The sequence below is a fragment of the Haplochromis burtoni genome, unplaced genomic scaffold (genome assembly GCF_018398535.1).
Source record: "Haplochromis burtoni strain Fernald_Lab_line unplaced genomic scaffold, NCSU_Asbu1 Contig_56, whole genome shotgun sequence".
Lineage (NCBI taxonomy): Eukaryota > Metazoa > Chordata > Actinopteri > Cichliformes > Cichlidae > Haplochromis > Haplochromis burtoni.
Window position 1 is genome coordinate 1,417,888 of NW_024582417.1, and position 22,054 is coordinate 1,439,941.

The 22,054-nt window shown below is 40.1% G+C and overlaps 1 protein-coding gene across 9 annotated transcripts in view; it reads right to left on the reverse strand.

Annotated features, from left to right (window-relative positions):
* Positions 1-2,673: 2,673 nt before the first annotated feature.
* The window catches only part of phldb1a (pleckstrin homology-like domain, family B, member 1a), a 30,030-nt gene continuing 10,649 nt past the window's right edge, over positions 2,674-22,054 (reverse strand). For 3 of the 9 annotated variants that reach the window (XM_005922151.3, XM_014333528.2, XM_014333533.2), the window contains 19 exons: positions 18,296-18,523; positions 18,084-18,215; positions 17,789-17,926; positions 17,115-17,243; positions 15,225-15,380; positions 15,030-15,140; positions 14,815-14,904; positions 14,567-14,704; positions 14,105-14,227; positions 13,768-13,929; positions 13,453-13,593; positions 12,995-13,105; positions 12,839-12,917; positions 12,148-12,292; positions 11,761-11,851; positions 9,979-10,125; positions 7,795-8,014; positions 4,248-4,333; positions 2,674-3,644 (listed from right to left, as the gene is read on the reverse strand). In XM_005922151.3, coding sequence (XP_005922213.1) covers positions 3,504-3,644; positions 4,248-4,333; positions 7,795-8,014; positions 9,979-10,125; positions 11,761-11,851; positions 12,148-12,292; positions 12,839-12,917; positions 12,995-13,105; positions 13,453-13,593; positions 13,768-13,929; positions 14,105-14,227; positions 14,567-14,704; positions 14,815-14,904; positions 15,030-15,140; positions 15,225-15,380; positions 17,115-17,243; positions 17,789-17,926; positions 18,084-18,215; positions 18,296-18,523 — 2,568 coding nt within the window. In that variant the 3' untranslated portion in view covers positions 2,674-3,503. The remainder of the gene's footprint in view (positions 3,645-4,247; positions 4,334-7,794; positions 8,015-9,978; positions 10,126-11,760; positions 11,852-12,147; positions 12,293-12,838; positions 12,918-12,994; positions 13,106-13,452; positions 13,594-13,767; positions 13,930-14,104; positions 14,228-14,566; positions 14,705-14,814; positions 14,905-15,029; positions 15,141-15,224; positions 15,381-17,114; positions 17,244-17,788; positions 17,927-18,083; positions 18,216-18,295; positions 18,524-22,054) is intronic. The other 6 variants (XM_042220848.1, XM_042220849.1, XM_042220846.1 and 3 more) reach the window with 6 other exon arrangements.

Sequence of the window (22,054 nt, forward strand, 5' to 3'; positions counted from 1 at the left end):
TTGCCTAGGGCTGTTCGATATAACGATATATATCGGATGACGACATAAAGACGTCTATCGTTTCATTTTACGCTATCGTTTGTTTCGTGGTGTCGCAAAATAAACTGTTTACGGCAATATTTTTTCATCGTTTTGATGGTCACTGTAGTGGCTATATTAATTTCTTAAAGTTCTCTCTTTCTCTTATATTTAATATAACCACACTACGGACGGACAAGTGCCTGTTTTTATGCGTTGTCGTTAGCAACAACGACAGTAAAACCACCGCGTGTCCTTATGTTCCACACAAACCTTTCACAATAAAGCTCAAGATCCTGTTGAGACTTTTCAAAATAACTTGAATCACGTGAAAGAGCAGATTATTTACGGATGAGAAGTAGAAAAGAGCCATCAGGTGCTAAAAAATAAACCTTAGACTTAAACGTTAGAACAGGCTTTTCCCCGCAGCACGCCGTGTAATAAATACTCACTCAATACTCAATACTCAAAATGTGTAGTTTCATGCATCTGTTAAAACACTCGACTCCAGCTATATGACGCGCAGCTGGAAACACTTCACGCAAGTCGAGCTGCCCGAGATTCACAGAATTTACAGAAAATGTTACATTTGTGTGATTTATATCGTTATCGGGACGATAGAATTCTTATATCGGGATATGAGATTTTGGTCATATCGCACAGCCCTACCGTTGCCTTCCTTTCAGATTGAAGCAACCTGGCTATTTTCCTCTGACATCACCTTTCTTCCTCATTCTGATGCTCACTTTAAACTTAAAGCTCTCATGACCATGTCTAAAAGTTTTAATGGATTTAGATGTTGCCATGTGATTGGTTCATCAGATATGTGGGTTAGCAAGCAATTGAAAAGGGTTACCTATGGGTGAATATACAGTTTCTTTTATATCTCAGATTATCAAAAAATCAATGCACATGTAAAGTGTGATTTTATTTAGTTATCAGAACACAAAGAATTATTACCCCACAGTGGGGGTGCCGTTGTGGTGTGTCTCTGTTTTTGTTGTCCTCATTAGGTCAACATTGGCGCTTTTCCCCTCTGGATATTTTTTACACATTGTGCTGTGCGTGCTGTGAAATCTGGAGAGAGAGAAAAAAACAACAACAATGTAATCGAATGCTTTGTATCTATTGTGTAGCCTGTTTTTGAATTAATAACTGTCGGTTTACATCCCCTTCAAAGAAAGCGAAGATGATTTTTTCAAAGCAGTAAACACTGTGAGTGCAACTTTCGCCAGTGTATCAGATGCATTTAGTGAAGGATGCTTTCATGTGTGATGTCTGAGCCTGCGTGTGTGCAGAGGGGGGAGTGTGTTAGGGGTTGGGCAGGAGATTTTTCGCTTTAATCTCCTAAATTAATCCGAACTCACATGTGGATATGAAAACTTATAAATTACAAATGCCTGCGCTGAAGTGTTGTGAAGGATGTGAGAGCGGAGATCTTTGACAGGAGATGCTAAAAAACCTTCCCCCTGAGCTGACAGATGTTTTCATTTCGTCAGATATTTTCGGTTGTCTTGAGACGAGGCTAATATCTCCTATTAATATTGACAAAATCGTGTAAGACCTTTGCTAATTCACAGCGTCGATGCTCTCATTTGTGTGATAAAGGCCTTGGGAAAAAGACCAGTGTGAGCGGGAGAGTGTGGGGAAATCACCCCCTGGTTCATTAATATTTCACCAACAATAAGGCTGGGTGTCACTCTTGCTCGTCACCACGGTAATGAGCGAGCGCTGCCCTCTTAAAGATCTGTTTATTATTCAGCTGGGCACAGCAGAGACTCAGAAGTACTGAATGGCACGATGTGTGAAAATCTCTCCCAAGGTCAGCCAAATGCAAATGGTGTGAATGATATTAGTGAAGCGGCAGCAGTTATTAGTAGGAATCATTGGCTGCATTAAACTGAGGGTGCTCATTTCAGTCGACATCGCTGCACACAACATGTTTTTCACTTCAGACCAAGAAATTAAGAATTAACATTTCAAGTGCTGAATCGAATCAGTACCTGTCAGCAGCAAGGTGTGTTTCCCTGATTACCTGCACATCTGCTGTATATCCCCCTGGTCCCTGGAGTCAATTAATCATACCGCCCTGTCACAGGTTAATAGTAATCTGCACTTGCACCTTTAGAAAATTTGAACACGAGAAGATCCGCTGTGTGGATGTGAGGAATTTTTACTTTGTGGGAACTTCATGAACATGGTTTTACATTACGTGATTTGAAATTTCTTAATATTGAATCATGCATGTAAAGTCGCATGTAATTTCCCTTCATGTTTTTTTTTCCTTTTTTCATTTCCATGTCTCCCACCTAGTGCAAAGTGAGCGATATAATTAATTACGCTGCCCCAAAAATACAAACACAAAAAATACGGCTTCAGTGTTTCTTTTGTACTTGATCAGAGTTAACGAGCCAATTTAACTCATTAAACCACCTGATTGTTTTCATGTAAATAGACCCGTTGTAACGTTTTAAAAATGAACACCTTTGTGAATGTAAGCAACAAATTGGGGCGTGCGGGTTTTTATTTATAGAAAGCTGGTAATTAACTTGTGTGGGAGACACGCTAATTAAGGAAGAAGTGCTAACTGAATGCATCCAGTTTAGGCAATTTGTCAGCAGCGTAGTGCTTTATGAGGCAGAAAGCAACAAAAGATACATCATATAGTTTTGTTTATTACACGTAGTTTTACAATCCTGTTATATAATTTATGATTCTTATTAAAATCATATTATTAGAATTTAACTTGACATAGGGTATTTATGTAAAATACAGACATATTAAAGCTGTGTTATTAGCCTAAATGAGAAGCTCCTGGAACAATACATAAAGTGGTATTAACACTTGTGTAACAAAAAAAAGAACAAATCTTGCACAGCATTACAAGTATTTGGCACCAGATAATATGCGTCTCAATAATATATTTCAGAGTAGCTGCTTGTAAGTTGTTTTTACTGTATAGTTGTTGTTTTTTAATACTGAGAGGCTATTTTGTAATATGAGAAAAGTTAACAAAGGGAAAAAGTACAAATGTATCAAAAAGGTTAGAGTGATAAAACTGCATGCATAGATCGGCTTCAAAGGTGTAAACAGGTTGAGCTTATATAAAGTAAGAATAAAGTATCGTATTGTAAATATTAACAGTACATTTGGTACTCGAATGTGATTGATGTTGCTGAGAAGTCCCTCGTGAATCTACTGGCAGGCTACTCAAAGTGTTTTTTTTCTTCTACTCACACAGCTTGGTGAAAGATAAATACAACTCTCATAATCACTGAAATGCACCCTTGTCATGAGTGAGCCCTCATCTGCTCAAAGGCATCTGGCCCAAGGTTATTCATCCCTTTAAAAGTCCATCCGTTACACGCTGTCAAGCTGTTTGATTCCAGTCCCGGCTGCGGCAGGGAGCAGCTCAGGTTGGCTCGCAGGTGTCTGGGTGCTCGCTCGGTTTCCGACATCAACCAGATCGCTCACCCAGTGGTCCCTCAGCTCATGAACTGCGTATAGCCCTCTGCACCCGTTACTATGACATCCATCCAGATCCTCATGGCCTCAGGGGACGGGGCCACCATATAGTAAAGCCGGTCGTGAGTTTTCACGCAGAAGGTCAAAGATGGAGTGGGGCTCTGTGAAATCAAAGAGGAGGGGGATTTTATCGAGCAAAAACTGAAAGCTGCACCTGTTGCTTTTTCCAGACGTTTTTCAGAACAACAAAAAATATAAAAGTGAGTTAAAACAATTAAACCAAACTCTGGCTGTAGTCTGTTTCAAACAAAAAGTAAACTAAAAGAAAAACAACCTGAGCATGGTGAACTTTTTGTGGGAGAAGTTGAAATAATGACAGAATGACAAAAATATTCCAGTCTTATCTGAACCTTTAGATCCCCTGAAATTTTTAAAAGGCAGATATTTGTTATATCTGCCTTTTGAAAAGTAAGTTATACAGAAATGTTGCTTTATACTAAAGTTGCAGTCTCTTTTTTAAAGGCAGTATTGCTTGTTAAAATAATGTAACATAATGTAAAGTAATGTATCTAATTTAAAATCTGTACTTAAAAATGATGGCTGCGATTTTAAAAAACACGCCGTATAAAGCGTTGTTCTGGAGTTTAGCGCATCACACACAAATCCACCTTTCATGAATTTATACTTGATTATCATGCATGCAAAATATTATAGAGTAGTCAATGAAATTCTGAATTGTAAGTAATGGACAAAGGAGTGTTTACCTTAGTGGCGCTGCGTAGGTGATCGTAATAAACCTCTTCAATCGCCTGAAAGTAAATGAGCCCTTTCAGCTTGGTCTCATGCTTGTCTGAGAGAGAGAAAAGGAAAATAAATATATTAAAAGACATTACATTACATCTTGTACTGATGCAAGACCTCTGCCAGCCCAAGCGCCTTACGGCAGAATCAGCCAAGGATACATCGGTGATAATATGAATGGACCGATTGCGTTTATTCTCACCTGAAGACGAGGGCAGACATTCAGTGACAAAATACATTTCACATTTTAATATGTGGTCTATTTTTCATGTTTTAGCCATTCAATCCTAATATAGGAAAGACTAAATATAAATAAAATAAATAACTGGGGTGAGTACACTGTGAGTCCCAGCAGAAACGCGGATGGCTGAAGGATCAAGGAGCATAAAAGCTAAATGATATAGCAACTCATTCAAGCTAAGACTGAACTGTAAAAAAAAAACTACACTAGTGTGACTTTAAGACTGTCTTCACTCTAAAACGCAGAAATTAATCTGTTGGTAATTTATATTTAAGTTGAACATAGTTTCAGAATGGAGCCCGAAACTGAGAGTTTGTAGCTGTTGCTGATTTTATAAAATTACATAAAACCATAATACACCATAAATACAAAGGTATGGGAAATTCACAGTGTAGATGTACATGTTGATTCCTTGAGTCCTTGGGTTTTATGTGCATGATTCTCCTTTTTGTTATTATGACGTTTTTGGTACATTTTTCCATCTTTCTTTTTAACAATCACTTGACTTAATAGAACTTAATTCAAAGGCTCAAAGCAATTTATTAGTAAAAGCCAGATATTTTTTAAAGTGTGGGGTTTGTTTGTTGCATTGGATCACCTTACACAGAAATGATGCCCTTTTCTCTTATCTTAGTCCTATAACTTAAATCTAGATGGAGAAATCAGGCAAAAATGAGGAAAAAGGTGTTTAATTTTTTTTTCCCAGCAACACATAATCCATGAATAGGTATGAGCAGCGCCGTATCAGAGTAAAAGTTAATTAAAAGTGGGAGTCTATTTCAAGCTATGCCTGAAGTCTTTACCATCCTATTAATTTGACTTGTTTTCTTCAGTTGTACTTTCTGGATTGTCTCTGTGTTTTCCTTTTTTTTCCCCTCCTGGCGAGGTTAAGAATTTTTATAAATCTTAAAAGGAAAGTCTCTTTTGAATACTACATTTGATCCTTCTGTTCAACATTTCCCTTGAAGCAGGTCAGACCTTCTGTCCAGTCCTTTGGATTTGTGTTCTGTACCCACAGGATGGCTTTAAGCGTTTTAAAATCACTAAGTGAAACCTGCATATGAAGCTCATCAGATACAGTTGATGGTTTTTTCTAGTTTGGGGCTAAACTATTCGCCGTTGAGTGTGAAGGAGTTCTTCAAATAAAATCTGCTAAAAGAGTTTCTAGATTCCAGTCTTGTTCAAATAAACAGTGGTCTATTTCATTCAGTCTCTTTCATGCAAACTGGAGTGCCCAACTGAGAACCAAACATCCACCAACAATTAAAAGCAGTCTTTTGAAATGCGTCCGGCACTTCTTCTTGCTTTTCCTTTTCCATAAAGTCAAATCTGCTTAGTAATGAGATAAATGTTTTTGAAATGTGAGTTTCGTTTTATTAGTCACGAACAAGCCAGGAGCTAGCCTCCTCCCCAAGAAAAACACATCCAGAGAAAGTATTGCATCTTATTTCATCACCGTCATCACCATCATCTTCGTCAGGAGTGAGGGGGTGAAAAGGCTAGGCAAGTGAGTGGGGAGAGCGAGAGGAGCAAAGAGAACGGGGGTAATGAAAACACACTCGGGTTCTATTTTGAACTTGACTGTAAAATAATGGCTCAAAAACGCTTGTGAATTATTCAGAAAACGAACTGTTCTCAATTCGAATTCAGAGGGCAGTGTGATAGACGCCAATTACAAACTGGCTTCAGTTTCAACGCACAGGAACGAGGCGAAGAACTCCACTTAGAAGCGGCTTTAATTAGCAGTCGCTTGCAGGTGAATCAACACAGAAGTGTTTGGGACACTTTTACACTCATGTGTGCTTCTCAGAGGAGCCTCTGCACTGCTGTGGGGTGAATTGGATAAATCAGGTCAGGGTCTGTTGTACAGTAAGGAACCTTTCTACCAAATAAGGAACAGAGGGTAGTTTGATCACTTAATGCTGAAAGTTTTTTCCGTGAATGAGGCTAGAGGCTAACTTGACACAATGTGATCCTTCTGCAGAGACATAGAGTCATCCTGTTAGTCCTTCATGCTGTGAAGTTTTGTTGGTGATGAAAGCACTGAGTAGTGTTTAACAGAGCTCAGCGGGAGCAAGAAGAAAGGGTGGATGAAAGTTTTTCACTTTAGTTGCTCTTGAAGTGCCATGTGAAGATACTGAAGTGGACTTTGAAAGACAAAGTGTAATTTGATTGGACAGATCCTACAAGCACGCTGTGTCTGCAATTTTAAAAGAAACTGAAAAACTGGAGTCAACAAAAATGTTTTATAAAAAACAAAGTGATGAATAATGGTGCTGTGATCCACTCAGGAGTGACTCCATGCCGTTTTCAAACCTCTAAAACATCTTTTAAAACATCCTGCCAGTTGTAAAAAGAAGCTTAAAAAAGTCATGAATAAACATGTTAATTGTAACAGTGCATATCAGTGAGGACTGCCTCACGTGTCTCTGTTTCTGTTTTCCATCTTATATGGACAGCAAGACAACTGGAAGACAGTATGAGTGAACAAAAAATCTACCATTGCATGACCAGAAATCATCTTTAAGGGCAGGAATTTAATCAGAAAGTATAAAGCTTAAGAGGGTACGCAGTGACTGGACTGTATCATTGTACCATTATCATGCCAGTACAGCCATTATATATTTTTTAATGGTTTCATGAGTTTGATGGCATACTGAAAGCTGTGTTTTCTATCTCTGTCAGTCACTTTTTTATGTGATGCAATGTCTTGGTGTGTCTCTTTTTATTTCTGCTCTAACGAAGAGCTTGTAAGTTTTAAAATAGTCTTTAACTATACCTCCCCTTTGTGCACTTTTTTCACAGTTTTTTTTTTCTCTGAGCAGTTTTTTATCTTTAAAAGTACCTTGAGGGCGCCTGCGTTCACTGCGTGTGTGAAACTGAACGAGCGCACTTGAAGAAAAGCTTCATTATAAATTGGATAGCTGAATTCACACTTAATGGAGCACTAGATCACAGGACAGAGGAGCTTCAAAAGTCCACTTTGCCAACTCTGAGCTGGAAATACCGGTGTACTTTAATGCTATAATATACTGCAACACAAAGAGATATTAGTTTTCAAACATTTCTGTGATTTTTAAAATCATATCTAGAGAGTGATGATGGTTTCGTCTGACTCTTTATCTTGAATACATGTGCTCTGTTCGCAGACCTCTCTTGCAAAAGACTTAAATAACTGAGGCTCGGCTTTCTTGTGATGTTATTCAATAATTAAATAAAATAAAATTAACCATTGTTTGAGGGAAAACCTCTCCTCGTTCAGTCCTCACCCACGTAATAACAGAAGTTCCTCTTGAGACGGTCAAAAACGAACCAGCGTTTCTTCCAGGATTTGATTTTGCCGCCCATCTTCACCAAGTGGCCCTTGCACATTTTTTCAGTGAGGATGACAAAGGGGCAGGTGTCTATGTTGTGGCCGCATGACTCCACATGGGCACGCAGGTCAAACTCCTCCTTGCGGTTCGGCAGGTAGCGCGTCATTGGACGGGCCTGTAAAGAAAACCCAGACACTGCGTCAGTGCTGCTTTTTAAAATTCTGGAAATAATCAGCAGAATTGCTTTCTGTGACCCAAGACTTCATGAGATAACTGGAAGATTTTCTTTCGAAGCTGTGAGGAAACAAGATCCTACTTTTTGAATACACGTGCTTACTGGTAATTTGCTTACTAATCAATATTTTAGTAACTTATTTTTACTCAATGATCATCTCTCATATGGACTATTGTTTGACGTCCTGGTCACTTGCTTGTCCAACAACACTTAAAACTATTGAAAACATTTATAAAAGAAGTTTAAAACTACTTGACAAAAAACCGACTTCCCACCACCACTGTCATGTGTTAAAAAAACATAAATTACTGAACTTCAATAACTTAGTGAAACTTAAAAGAGTGAGTTTAATATATAAAGTCTTACACTCCCTTGCTCCACCACCACTAAAGCAGTTCGTTAGGCATAAAGAAAGCTCAGACAGGACCACTCGAGCTACAATCCGAGGAGACTTGTTTATACCCCACAGACGGACAGCATTTGGGCAGAATGTCCTCTCTGTCAAGGGAGGCCATCTGTGGAACAGTCTTCCTCAACCCATTAGAGAATGCTCGACACTCAATTTGTTTAAGGCAAAGGTTAAAAACTGGTTATGGACAAATCAAGTGTGTGATCATGTATGAGTTGTATAGTTTTAATGTTTTATTTGGGAACAGGATGGTAAGTTTAGTGATGGAGTTTTTATTATGAATGAATGATGAATTTTTATGAATTATTATGTCTATTTTTTATGCTTAAGGACAACAGATGGAAATTAGCCCTTGGCTATAATCTGGTATGCTTACATTCATGTAATTTTTTTTTACATTTATGTTCATTAACATGCACTGTCCTAAATAAATAAATAAACTAGTAATATTAAGAGTGAGGCTATACTACATTTTTGTTGTTCCTGAATTCAGATCAAACTAAACGTCATTGTGAATTAAACCTGCAGCTTATCTGATTTTTATAACCACAATCCTAAAACAATACAGTGTGATATTAAATACTGTTATCATTAAAGGTCTTTTGGAAGGGAACTTGTTTAATCCCAAGTGAAGATTTGTGTGTGGAAATTTGTGATATTGGGTTTTATAAATAAATCAAACTTAAATGTGTTCAGACACATAGTTGGCTCTTTGCACATCCAGAAGACTCAGAATCAGAATCAGAATCAGAATCAGAAAGGGGTTTATTGCCAAATGTTGAGCAGGTTTACAACATTAGGAAATTGCTGCGGCAACTCAAGGCAACATTAGCATTCATTTGGCACCATGATCGTCCGCCTGGCAAATCCACTACTTACTTTTTTTTTTAGCTGTCTACCAACTCCTAAAGAAATATCTGGCTGCTTAGCTGCTAAATCGCCCACTGGATGGATGCTACCATTGTCTGACAGTAACATTTTGCACTGAGGAAGTAGTGTACAGTCTGAAACAGCTGTTTCATGCATGCAAATTTGATGCTGATAGGCAGGCCGGGTGATAACTGTTTGTAGTTTGACTTTTAATCGTTTTTTCGTTTAAAAATAGTCATTACCGGAGCTAGATCAAAGCCTGCAGCTCACAACAGCCTGATCTTGATGTGTTTCTCATCGAGTCTGCTGTGACGGACGCCGATAAACACTGATAATCAGCCGGGATTAAAGCTTGAATTATGTGTATATCATTCTCACACCACCTCCAATAATAACTTTCCCTCTGTTCTTCCACTCTCTCTCTCTCCACCCTCCCCTCCATTGTTTCCCCTGTCTCTCCCTTCCTTGACAATCTTTGATCTTCATATATACCCAGCCTCTCTTTAGTGTCTCGTCTCTCATCCTTTCCCCCAAGTCTCCTAACCCCTCCTCTCCTCTCCTCCCCTCTCGTCTCCTCTCCTCTCTTTTCTTCCCGCCGCCCGTCTCCTCCTTCTGTTCCACTGACCTGGGAGAACTGCTTCTCTCTCATCTTCACCTCCTCCTCCACCAGCCTCTGCCTGTGGGCCGTCTCGTCCTGAAGCCTCCTCTCGGCCTCCTCTCGCCTCCTCCGCTCCTCCTCTAACATCTGCCGCCGAGCCTGCACCTCCCTCTCCTGGGAGCGTCGGGGCAGGAGAAAGAGACGCAGATGGAGAGAAGAGAAGAAAAAATAATGGGGAAAAGGGAGACGGGGAGAATATGTTAATGGTAGGCAAATATTGCAATACAAAGAAAATGACTGTCAGAAGATGCTCGTGAGAATTCAAGTCCCAATCCAGGGTTTTGTAAAATATATCCCTTAAGTCTGTGTATGGAAAAGTAAGCTTTGCTGATGTAAAATGATCCTTTGCAGCTTTCAGAAACTTACATATGGGTCTACTTTATTTCCACATGAGGAAATAATACAAAGGTAAACACAATAATTACAACTTCATTTCACCACATCTGAAGTTCACCGATCACTTTGATCACTTTGATCAGGTTTTTATCTGCTGAGCGAGAGCCACACGAGAGGTTTTGCAATAGCTCAAAGTTGGAATGTGTTGACTCTCAGTGGAACTGGAATATTTGGCGATTGCAGTCATTTATTTATTTTACAAAATCTGTGATCGGTGATATCATAAGAACTGTACTTTTTTTAAAAAACTATTTTAATTTAGTGTAAGATGCGATTCTTTTTTGATACAATATGTCAGAGCTGACTGTGTAATTATTTTGCATCAACGTTGTTTTGATTATTCAGGATTCTATTGTGATATTCAGAATTTTGGTATGGCTTTAATGACTGATCACAAAGGCTGCAGTTTACTATCCGCGTCCTCCAGCCTGCAGCTGGTAGGAAGTGACTCCAGAGAAAAATTTCTCCTGATATATTGTGTTTGTGTGTAATAGGCAAAAGGAACATGGCTTGTAGTGTAAACAGGACTAGAAAAATCTCCATATAAATGTAGTCATTTTATCCATACAGCACTGGACTGACTCCAGCTATAACCAGGAATTATTATGTTTCCCTGGCTGCAAAGTCATGTTTCAATAGTTGTCACAAACACTAATTACTGTTACTTTCATACTGCAGATAGATTACATGCTCATAGCTAAAAATAGCATAAATACACTTCACTTGTGCAGTGTTTATTATGCCAGAGAGGAGGTGATTGCTTCAGGTCTGTCAGCTGAAACAAGGGCTGCAAATACTGATACTGTTGTCATTAATTTCATCAGCTGCCAATTATTTTCTTATCAAATAATCATTTTGTTTACGCAGCAATTGAACATAATAACATTTTTTTTAAACTGATGTAATTTCCAGCAGCTAAGAAGACAGACACTGATTTTTTTGTTTTTGTTTTTGAGCAACAGTGTAAGCAAGATTATTGGAGCTATAAAGACAACTAAACTAAAAAAAAAACTGGGTGTATGGGAAAACTAACAATCTTGTTTAATAAAAAAAAAACGAACTAGACCATTAGACAGTAAAAACAGTATAACTGAATTGAAAAAAATTTATCTGGAAACAAAAAATATATAAACAATATAAAAATGTAAAAACTATAATAACTCCCGCATATGTGATTTAAGGATTTTTAGTTTTAAAAAATGGCAAAAACAGCTGATTATTTAAACCAATATTACCTACGATTAATGGATGTGACTGTTTGTTCCAGCTTTTGAAATAAAGAGGATTCCGATGTTCAGCCATGTTAAAAATGGAGCCTTTTTTTTATGTCAGAACTAAAAGTTGGGAACTCACTCTGTTCTCAATCAGTCTGGCTTTCTCCTGCTGCGCTTCCTTCAGCATCTTTTCCATCTCTTCTATCCTCTGGGCCTCTAAGCCACAGGCACTACAAGACACAGAATAAAGGAGCATTTGATGACAAAAAGCAAAAAGCAAACAGACATGCGTGGAAACAAACACTGGAAACAGCAGGAGAGCCAGACACAGTCATTAACATCAGTAAACTTCACAAAATAACTGGAAACTAGAGCTGGCTGGTATAGCAACAGTCAGTGTACCTAGGAGACACGTGAGCAGGCGTGTAAGAAAACATGTTGTCACGGGAACAAAGCAGCAGTGACCCTTCTCCTGAGAGACAGGGCAGACTTGAGTGTTCCCATGGAAACAGAGCCAGCCTCTCACCTTTCTGGGGTACAGGCGGAGTTGCCGGTGGAGACGCTGGTCTCCATGCTGTCTGAGCTTTCCAGACTCAGGGTGTCATACGCCTGGTTGCCACTGGGTGGCAGCTGGTGATGCAAGATGGCGTGATGGACTGTGGGAGATGTATCTGTGCAGACAGAGAGGACACAGAGTAAAGTGTGACAGACTTACACCACCCTCTACTGCTGGTGACAGGTCATTGCTACTTTTAGATGAAAATCGCATCCAGACAGCAAGGACACAGAAAAACACAGCCCCACCATAAACTGTAGTCAAAGATGGACATAGCAACTGTGACATCACCTACTGGTTTGTGAAGAGCTGTTCTGAAGCAATTTAAACGTTATGGCCTTCATCAGTTTTCTCTAATTGTTTGTTTTATTTAGAGAAAAATTAAAATACCTGCATGAGAAGGTGTAATTCTAGGTTATCAGTTAGCACATTAAGGCGCGTACAAACAATTTATGGGCACCCGCAAAACAATAAGGGAGCTTTTACACCTTCATGGTTAATTGCTTTGCAACCTTTAGATGTACCTTGCTGCATCCCAGAATACAGCAAATGTGGCTACAGGACGTTTTGTAGCTCAGAATTGCAGTGCACACCTTGTAGTCTTTATCATGACAGTGGACACACAAGCTGAGACTATGCATGGACTGATGGACTCTGTTACCTCTGCTCGGCAAAGCCAACTGCCTCCTGGAGTCCATCTCCAGTGGGTTTGACATCTCTCTCAGCGCTAAGTGCAACCCCTAAGAAACACATAAAAAGGATCAGGTGGAGTAGACTTTACAGTTTACTGATTACAGTTCAGCTGTGTGAAACTGACCTTTGTGGAAGCATTTTTCTCCTGTGTAGCACCACTGGAGTGTGGCAACAACGTGGTGCTTCTGTTTGATGAAACCTGTCCAACTTCACCTTCTGATTTGGACTTTGACAGCTGAGAAAGGAAAAACCGCTTACTCAATAAGTTCATAAATGTAGAATGCTTTGATTTCAGTTTAGCATTTTGTGACCTGCAGTTGAACAAGATGTTGATTTTCATGGTGTACTTTGTGTTTTGTGTTGTGACTCATTAAATTAAGTATATAAATGTTTTGTTCTGTCCCATCCTAATTTAGCTCATATGTTGTCTGAAAGCATTGATTGTTACCTTAACCCTTTTCCCCACTAGAGGGCTTTCTAATCTTAAATATATGAACAGTGGCGTAACTAATGACATCTATATTGCTTTAGTGCCCTTTAGCAAGACTCTAAAAGGTGCCTGGAGAGCTTAAGTGAATTTACCTGCCCGTGTCTGCGTGTGGCAAAAGACTTTGCAGGCAGTGGTGGAGGGCATGGCTGAGGCTCTCCAGCTGCCATGATTTCCTGGTACCAGCGCTCAAGATTAAGAGGAGGCAATGCATTCCTGCTCAGCTCAGGTTGGCTCTGCGGTGATGTAAAGCGTTCAGGCAAAGGAAAAAGGGAGCAGCAGAGCAACAGCATCATTAACAGAAGCATCAGGCAGGTAGAAAAGACTACCGGCTAGTCCTTGTGATAATATCAAGCTAGGACAGAAACGAAGATCACAGCAATTCGGTGGATGGCTGCAAATGAACAAACCTGTGCAGAGAGAAAGGAGGAAGGACCACGTGCAGTTGTATGGCATGAGAAGGTGGATTCAGAGGAGGCGAGTTGGAATGCTGGCATAGAGGAGGAGGAAGCGGAGGGATCGACTCGCTGCATCCCAAAGATCTGACTTAACTGACTGACTGTGATGTACTCCTTTACACAGACATAGAAGCATGACATAGACACAAAACAAATCGGAACATGAGCAGAGAGCAGAAGGTGAGGAAAGACATCTGGAGGTAATGTTAGTATACTTTGCTTGGTTTTAGTACTATAACCTATCAGAGAAACATATCAGAGTGTTGCAAAGAGCAGAAAAGAGATCTACCTCAGTTGGCAAAGCTGGAGTTACAGTGAGGGAGAGGCAGTGGAGAGCAGCAGGAGAGGAAGAGTGAGGCTGCAGAGAAGCATTTCCATACATCCTATAGACATCAGACATCCTGAGGTACTCCTGCATCGACAGCCACAGCAGAAGAAGGCTGAAGGAGCGGCACTCGCTTAATTCAAAAGACTCACAAAGCAAACCCGACGATGTTTCAACACACTCCACTACCCCACTGTCTGTGAAATGAATGTCTAACATTCATACAGTTTAACCACCAAAGCTCGTCTTGCAAGCCTCAAACAATCACAGGGCAGATGTAGAGAAAGGCAGAAAGTTGACCTACTGACAAACACACTGCAAGCTCGCTGCTGTTTGTCAGTAAACGCTACCACACACCGTCATGCCCATTTTTTTAAATTGCAGAAACACAAGAGTTAGGATCTGTTAGGCTCTCTCGAGATTTACCTCTTGTAGCCTGACAGGATATAGCTCGGGGGAGGGGATGTGAGAGGATGAGGAGGAGAAGGAGGCAGAGGAGGGACAGGGACTATGAGGAGAACCATCCACATAAATAAGGTCGGGCTCACTGATGTGAAGCAATTCCTGTTTAAAAAGTTGACCTGAGTAAAAAGAAGTTCCACTTTGCAGTAATTTTCCTCCAGCTCAGACACCACTGGTGGTTGTGACGTGATGCTTCGCATGTACCTGCTCACCTCTTTCATGCTGCCACCGGGCTTTGGAAAGTTTCTCCCTCCTGTCAGCGTGTGGTATTTCTTCTCCAGGGCGCACAGCATGTCTTGTTCCTGAAAGCCAGAACCAACATGGATATTCAGGTGTTGCGTAGCAAGTTATAATTGCATGTTTGAATCACCATATGATGTGTACGCAATGCACTTTAGAGTAGGTTATTGAACAGTGACAGGCTAACCTTTTGTAACAGATGCAAAGTCACTGTCCTGTCCTTTGCCAGCCTTTCACAGTCTTGAGATGCCTGTAACCCCAGCTGCTTTACCTGAGCTTCCAGAGCAGCCATCTTTTCCTGCAAATCAACACAACCAGTTTCTTCTTCTGGAGGTCAGCTTCTACACAAAAACTGTGCATGTTTTCTGCCATGTATCCCCACCTTCCTCTTGGCCACGCTGCAGTGATACTCGGCTCGCTCTTGGAGCAGTTGTGAGCTCTGAGCTTCCTTCTTCTCCTCTAGACGGCTCTCCTCTTCCAGCTGGCAGAACTCCAGCTCCTCAAACTGCTTGGTCCCAGACTCCAGAGCTTCAGCTTTCTGTGCACAAACAGAGGACTTATTGAAATCTGTGAAATGCTATTAAAGGGTGAGGCTGGTCATATCCTATGTAGTTTTTTTGTTAATAAAATGACAATGAAAAGACCAAAAAAACCCAAAAAACTATGTATTCACAACTTGGCACATGTTACTCCCTTGAGTGACACATTTCTTTTTATTTTCAACATGTTTGTTTATTTGCCAATGCATTATCTGGCAGCAATCCAGTGCATGTAAAAGATGAATGTAGCTTCTGGTCTAAACCTGCAATATTTCCAAAAACCAGCAGGAGGTGACTTCTCTAACTGCAAAAACAAACAAACTTCATGTAAAGTATATCTATCGGAAACTACCCTTCTGCTCACATGATCCATAACCTCAGTAAACACGTCACTTAAGTTTTTATGGTCTCAATCACTAGGTAAATACAAAATACAACAACACAGCCCCAATTAGATTCAGAAAGGACAATGTATGCTTTAGGTGAGCTGCTTTGTGGTAAACAATTCTCTAATGTATCAGCATGCAGTGTGTTTTTGTTTCACAGCGAGCTACCTCCTTTACGCCTGCTTTCAAAAATCTAAGATAGGACCACCTAAAACTCCTAAGCAGAGGCTTCAGAAACAGGAATTTATAAAGGAATCAGTGTTACCTGTAGGTTAGGTGCATCTGTTAAATACAGTTTAAGGAATAAACTGCCGCAAATCAATCAGCAGCTGAAAATATTCACTGACCACCACTTGCTAAAGAAACATAGCACAGAAACTGTCTTTGCCCCTTTAACCTTTTCTATTTGCTTATTTAATACTGTACTTAATAAGGCCTACTTTTGTGTAAGTAATGGTTCTTTCTGTCGATGTTCCTGGAAAGTCATTTTCTAGTTGACCATACAGGAGAAAACATGTAGCATAGTTTTTATGGACATGGACTATTAAACCACATTCTTCAAAAACCTGACTGTATTTTAAATCCTGCTGATACTTCCACACATAACTTTGCACATACCCACACACAATGCCATATTGGTTAGCTAAATTAAGGCTAAAGTTAGCAATGTTAGCACTGGCAGCCTTCTTTTCTTGCAGGATAGCAACTAAACATTGTTGCTGTCCAATAGAAGGGGCTCCTGGCTCACTAAAGGTTGGCTGGGCTACTGAGGGCTCCCAGCATAACGTCTCAGACGTAAGTGAACAGTTTAAACAACTTACAACTCGTTAGCTGACTAGCATGTGTAGCAAGGTTGGGGAGTTTTCTTTGAGTATAACAACCTGCTTTCTTTTAGTCTTTTCTTTGAATTCATTGACAAAAGTGGTACAGGCAAGGCGACTCACTGGAGTTGAAATTGGGTTTGAGTGAAAATTACTCAAGGTTTTCGAACTCATTTTCTACTAGAAGGCAAGCACATTTTAGAGCAAAGCTGTTAATAATATTAATATTTATTACTAATTGAGACTGACATTGTCAAGCATCCAGAATGAGGGAATGGCAGCAAATAAGCAGCAGACTAAAACCTGCTGAATGAGATTCCTTTTGTGCACTGACGATTACAGGTAACATTAACATGATAAACCTGGTGTATTTGATGAAGCACAAGAGAAAATGAGGAAATGCACAGACTTATGAATAGTTCTGAGTGCTTCAAGACAGAGTCAGTGTCGCTTCTGTGCAGTATTGCAGTATTCTGTATATTATAACTCACTATTGCCAGCCTGTGGGCTGCGTGAGAACACTGACCCTGCTGAGCTGCTCCTGTAACTGTTCCCTTAGAGACAAGGGGCACTTATCAAACTGCCTCTTCAGCTCATTGTACTCATTCCTCTGCTTTTCCAGGGCCTTCCGCTCAGCCGACACATTAGCCCTCCCCTAAAAACACACAGAAATACACACACACACACATACGTGCACACAGTTATGCCCACATTCAGACACACGTACAACACCAAGGAGAAAAATAAAATCACGGGTAACTCAAATTCATGCAGTCAGGCTTGGAGGCTAACTGGTAATCAAGGCAAGTTAGAGAAGATTTAGAGGAACCAGAGGTTAGGCCAAGCAGAGGTGTTATGCATTTAAGATGTTTAGAGCATTTGGTAAAATGTAATTAAATATAATTAAAAGAGCTTCTGCATATCTCATAAGCACTTTTGATCACATTCGGCAAGACTTCAAGTTGTTCTTTTACTCTGTGTTTTTTAAACAGATGTGTGCATGTGTCTCTTGTGTTTTCGACATAAGCAGTGCAAGTCAGCTGACAAGATTGTCTATATGTAGATTTTAGTGTATCTAGAATATTTGCATATTCATGATGAATGAGTGAGATTCACGTGTTCAGACGCGGAGATTCAAGAACATGTTATTCACGTGCAGTTTGTACATGTAAAATCAACGCCTACTGGATTTCCACCCACCTTGTCCTTCTCTTTCTGGGTGGCCTTGTCCAGCTGGTTGAGTTTGAGCTGTAGCTGAGAGATTATTTCATTTTCAGCCTCCACCTGCTCCTGTTCTGCCCGCCACTCTGCCTGCAGCAGGGCTTGCTCCATCTCCACCTACAGACAAATATGGAGTCAGAGTCTGCAAGTTAAACAAATACTATAAAGAGCTTCTGCTCCTCTTGCTGCATTGGTGAGTTGATCTAAGAGCACGCAAGCTAAAAGGTGAAATATTTCATTAATGGTTATAAAGTGTACATGTGTGCCTGCTGACCTCATGTTTGGTCTCTTGCAGCTGCTGCTCCAGCTCACTGACTCTGTGTTTCAAATCATCAACCCTGGCCAGGATCCTGTTCCTCTCCTCCTCCAGGTAAATCTCCTCCTGTCCAGCTAACAGCTCTTCACACTGAGTGCAGATTTACATATTAATAAAAATAACACAATTCAAATCAGCCACATCATTTAACACTAGGATGTGTATTTTACCTCTTGGTGCGTGCTCTCTGTGCTGCTAGACTCCTCTCTCTGGATTTCCTCGTCGTTCTCTCTCACCCTCTGGTTTCGGCCGTCTCCCGGGAGAGCCATCCCCCCTCCCGAGTCTGAACAAAGTCCTCTACCAGCACCCAGCAGACCACTCTTCCCCAGCTCCACAGAGCCGTCCTCATGATTATACTCTGCGCACAAATTCAGGATGGTCTCCAGTCTCTGTCGCTCCTTTAGAAGACATGCAAAATGTAAGCACGGCTGATATTAGAGATCACTGTATAGATTCGTGTCCTTGAGTGACATTGTCCCATTTAGGCAGCTGTCCCTCTGCCGCTGGCATGGGACAACAGTAACCCGATAGCAGCAGGGCTGAAGCTGATGCAGACTGTCTCTCGGGAGGGGGCTTCTTGGTCAAACCTGTCTGAGCTGCTTGAGTTGTTTATGAAAACACAGTCTGCTGTAACTAAGAAATCCCAAAAATGCAAGATCTGTGTGTGCTGGATGAATGTATTGCGGTAGATGTTGCACTTTTTTACAAACTTATTTTTTGCCTACTGCATCATCTCACATGGTTTGAACTTGTGGCCCAGTGTTGTCTCTCATTACAGCAGACAATAGCATGTTTGCTTTAATACTAAAATGATGTGGAGTATGTAATCATCATTCCAGCGAGGAGTCTGGCAATACGAGGTACAATTGTACCCAATGTGCTTCTTCCTGTACTCTGCTTTTGTCTGCTACATAAAAAAAATCAGCCAGTTAAAACCACCAGCTCTGTTGTTGCAAGATTTACCCCTCAGACTGTCTGAGGGGAAAAAGCAGTACTGTGAAAACTATGAAATGACATTCTAGATTAGGAAAAGGGGCTAAATATATAGATATAAAGTCAACATAAACCATAAAATGGTTTAATAGATTGTAACGCTAATTATTTTAAGCTATATGTTATTACATTTTTAATACAAGTGAGCATAGTAAAGCAGGTTTTAAGTTGAATATTCAACATTAATTCTTACTTAGTTTCACCCTTAGTTTGCATCAGTAGGCACAATACAAATTATTTTAATACCTCTGAGATGTTGTCTCATGGAGCACAGTTATTCTGAAAAATATGTATTTACATAAATATCTTAGATTTTCAGATCTCCAGATGCTGGAGAATCTAGATTTTCATTAACTTCATTAACAAGCGACCAGTTTCTCCACTTCACCACAGTGTCTGCTTCATCTAAAGGTAAATGCGTTTCATTATAAAGAAAAAATGGGGAGTGCCCACATTTCATAAACCTGAAGAAAATTTAGCATATGCACTTTATAACAACATTTCCACACACATATTAGTAAATGAGGACCACTGTCAGAAGCCATGCTTGTTGGTTGTTTTTTATAATTGTAATATTTTATAATATTTTGTCCAATAATTGTCCATGAGGTAATTTTTGCAATGATCTCCACTCCTGGGAGGATTGGCAAGTGTCTTGAATGTTTTTACACTTGTGAATAATCTTCCTCACTGTAGAACAATGGATTTCATATTGAACGAGTGTGTACTTTTCTGTTCCACGTGACTGTATGAGTTGTTACTATAACCAACGAAGCAAATGCATGAATTTCATGTCTTATAAAGGAAACTTTCTCAATTAACTCCAGCTCTCTCTCAAAAATACCCTGTGGCCACTTCTCAGTGGAAGTGGTGCTAAAATTAAATTCTCTATTGCATTACTTCCTCTCTGACAATGCCCTTTGCTTTTCCTGAGAGATAACCTGCAGAATAGGGTTTTAAAGTGCAGGCAATATTATAAATATAGGTGGGTTCTGCATCTGTGCCAACTGTGCCAAGAGTGTGGCTTGCCAAATATAGGAATGTATTTTACTGAGAGGAAATCCTCCTTTTGTCTGTCCCAGCAGGTCTGCAATTTGTGTGTTTGAGGGTTTAATACAAGATTATGATACTAAAAAACAAGAACGTTTTATAGGCCCTGAAAATGTTTCTCTACATGCCAGTGGGGTTTGTTAGCGCCATTCTACTAAAGAACCAAGACTGTGTGGTAAAAACGAGAGGGCAGGAGAGAATCACTGCTCCAGCTGACACTGGGAGAGAGCTGGATTATCACAGGGCTGACACACAAAGACAGACAACCATTCTTGCTTAAACAAGTTATAAATCTACCTAACAGACAATAAACCAGGGCACGTGGACAAAACCCATGCAGTTACTGATACTGAGGGAAACGAGAGAAAAATAACAGGCAGGTCTGAGCCCAGGACTGGCTTTGAAGCGAGATTGCTAAACACCACATGGCAACCCAGCTCAAAGCCCCCGGAAAATTAATGTAAAAATAAAAATAAAAAAACTTCTAGAAACTGCTAAAGCTCATAATTTAACTTTTCATTCTTAGTAGGACCCAGGTTTACACTTAAGGCACTTTTCCAACCTTTCTGCCAAATTAAGCCAAAAAAAACTTTTTAACCTCTGATCAGAGTCCGGCTATCCCACACTGGCCTTCATGCAAATAAGCTAATGAGCCAAACCTCTACATAATTATTATCTGACTTTACTATAATTAGTTAATATTACAGTTGCCTATTAAAATGGTCACAAAGTGGTTGGTCGAGTCAGAACATATGATTTCTATATGTGTGCTATTACTCAGTAAAGTTTCATAAAGCTTCTGCATAGGAAGGTGTTTGACAAAACAGCAAATGATACTGCTTTTAGCTTGTGAAAAACTAAAGTCAAATACTGGAATTAAATTAAAATATATATACACATAGATATAGATTTTCCACTTATGTAAAGTCCTCTTATTTCTGTCTTTTCACCTGCTTTCTCGGCCCTTTTCTTACTCTTTCTTCATGCCTGTCAGGCCCGGCATTGCCATATTACACTTGCACTTAAGAACAATAACAAAAATGAACAAGAGGAGCCTAAAGAGAGTATATAGTGCTCATTTTGGAAAAGCAAATATATTTGACACAATAGTGAATTCAGATCCCAATTTTGATTCCAAGAGCTGCCAGACAAGACAGGCTTATAAAGAAATAAATTCAAATATAGATCACAAGGGAAAAAAACGAATCAGCACACGCTTAGTTCAAGAAATATCTGTTCTTTAACTCCTTGGGTAGTAGACAACGTTGTGTACACATGACACTGCAGGTGACTCAACACAATTCTAGAGTCGCTCAAGTAGTAACTATTTTATTTGTTACCAGAAACCCTTTGGGTCCTTAAATAGAGTGCGGACATGAAGGCCAGGCAGCGACCAGCCGCTGAGGTGGGCGCTTCAGCTGTCACTAAGCCGGCAGGATGAGGTGGGGCTGATGTATGGGGGTTGGGTAGGGGGAGGTGTGTGTGAGGAGTACACTGAAGATGGATTACAAGTATACGATCTGTGATCGAGTGTGGGTACAAATAGGAAAGAACCTTGAGTCGAGCGCAGATAGCTTTGAAAGTAAAAGCAGCTCATTCTCTTGGTAAATAACCAGCCCGACTCTCCGCTCTGGACCCCAACACTTCTGGAAGAATGTTCACTCCGTGTCACTCGGGCCACATGGGCTGACCATTCCAGTAATGCTCAGAGGAGATGAGCTGCTGGAAGTATGCAACAGGATTTAGAGAAGACATGAAAGCAGACATGGAGTCTGCTATGCCAGCAGAGCCTCTTCTACTTAACTGTGTTTATGCCCTTTATAGTCATACACTTTGTTATCCCTGTAGTCTTAGTCTTCATTCATAGTCCTGTGTTGTTTTTATTG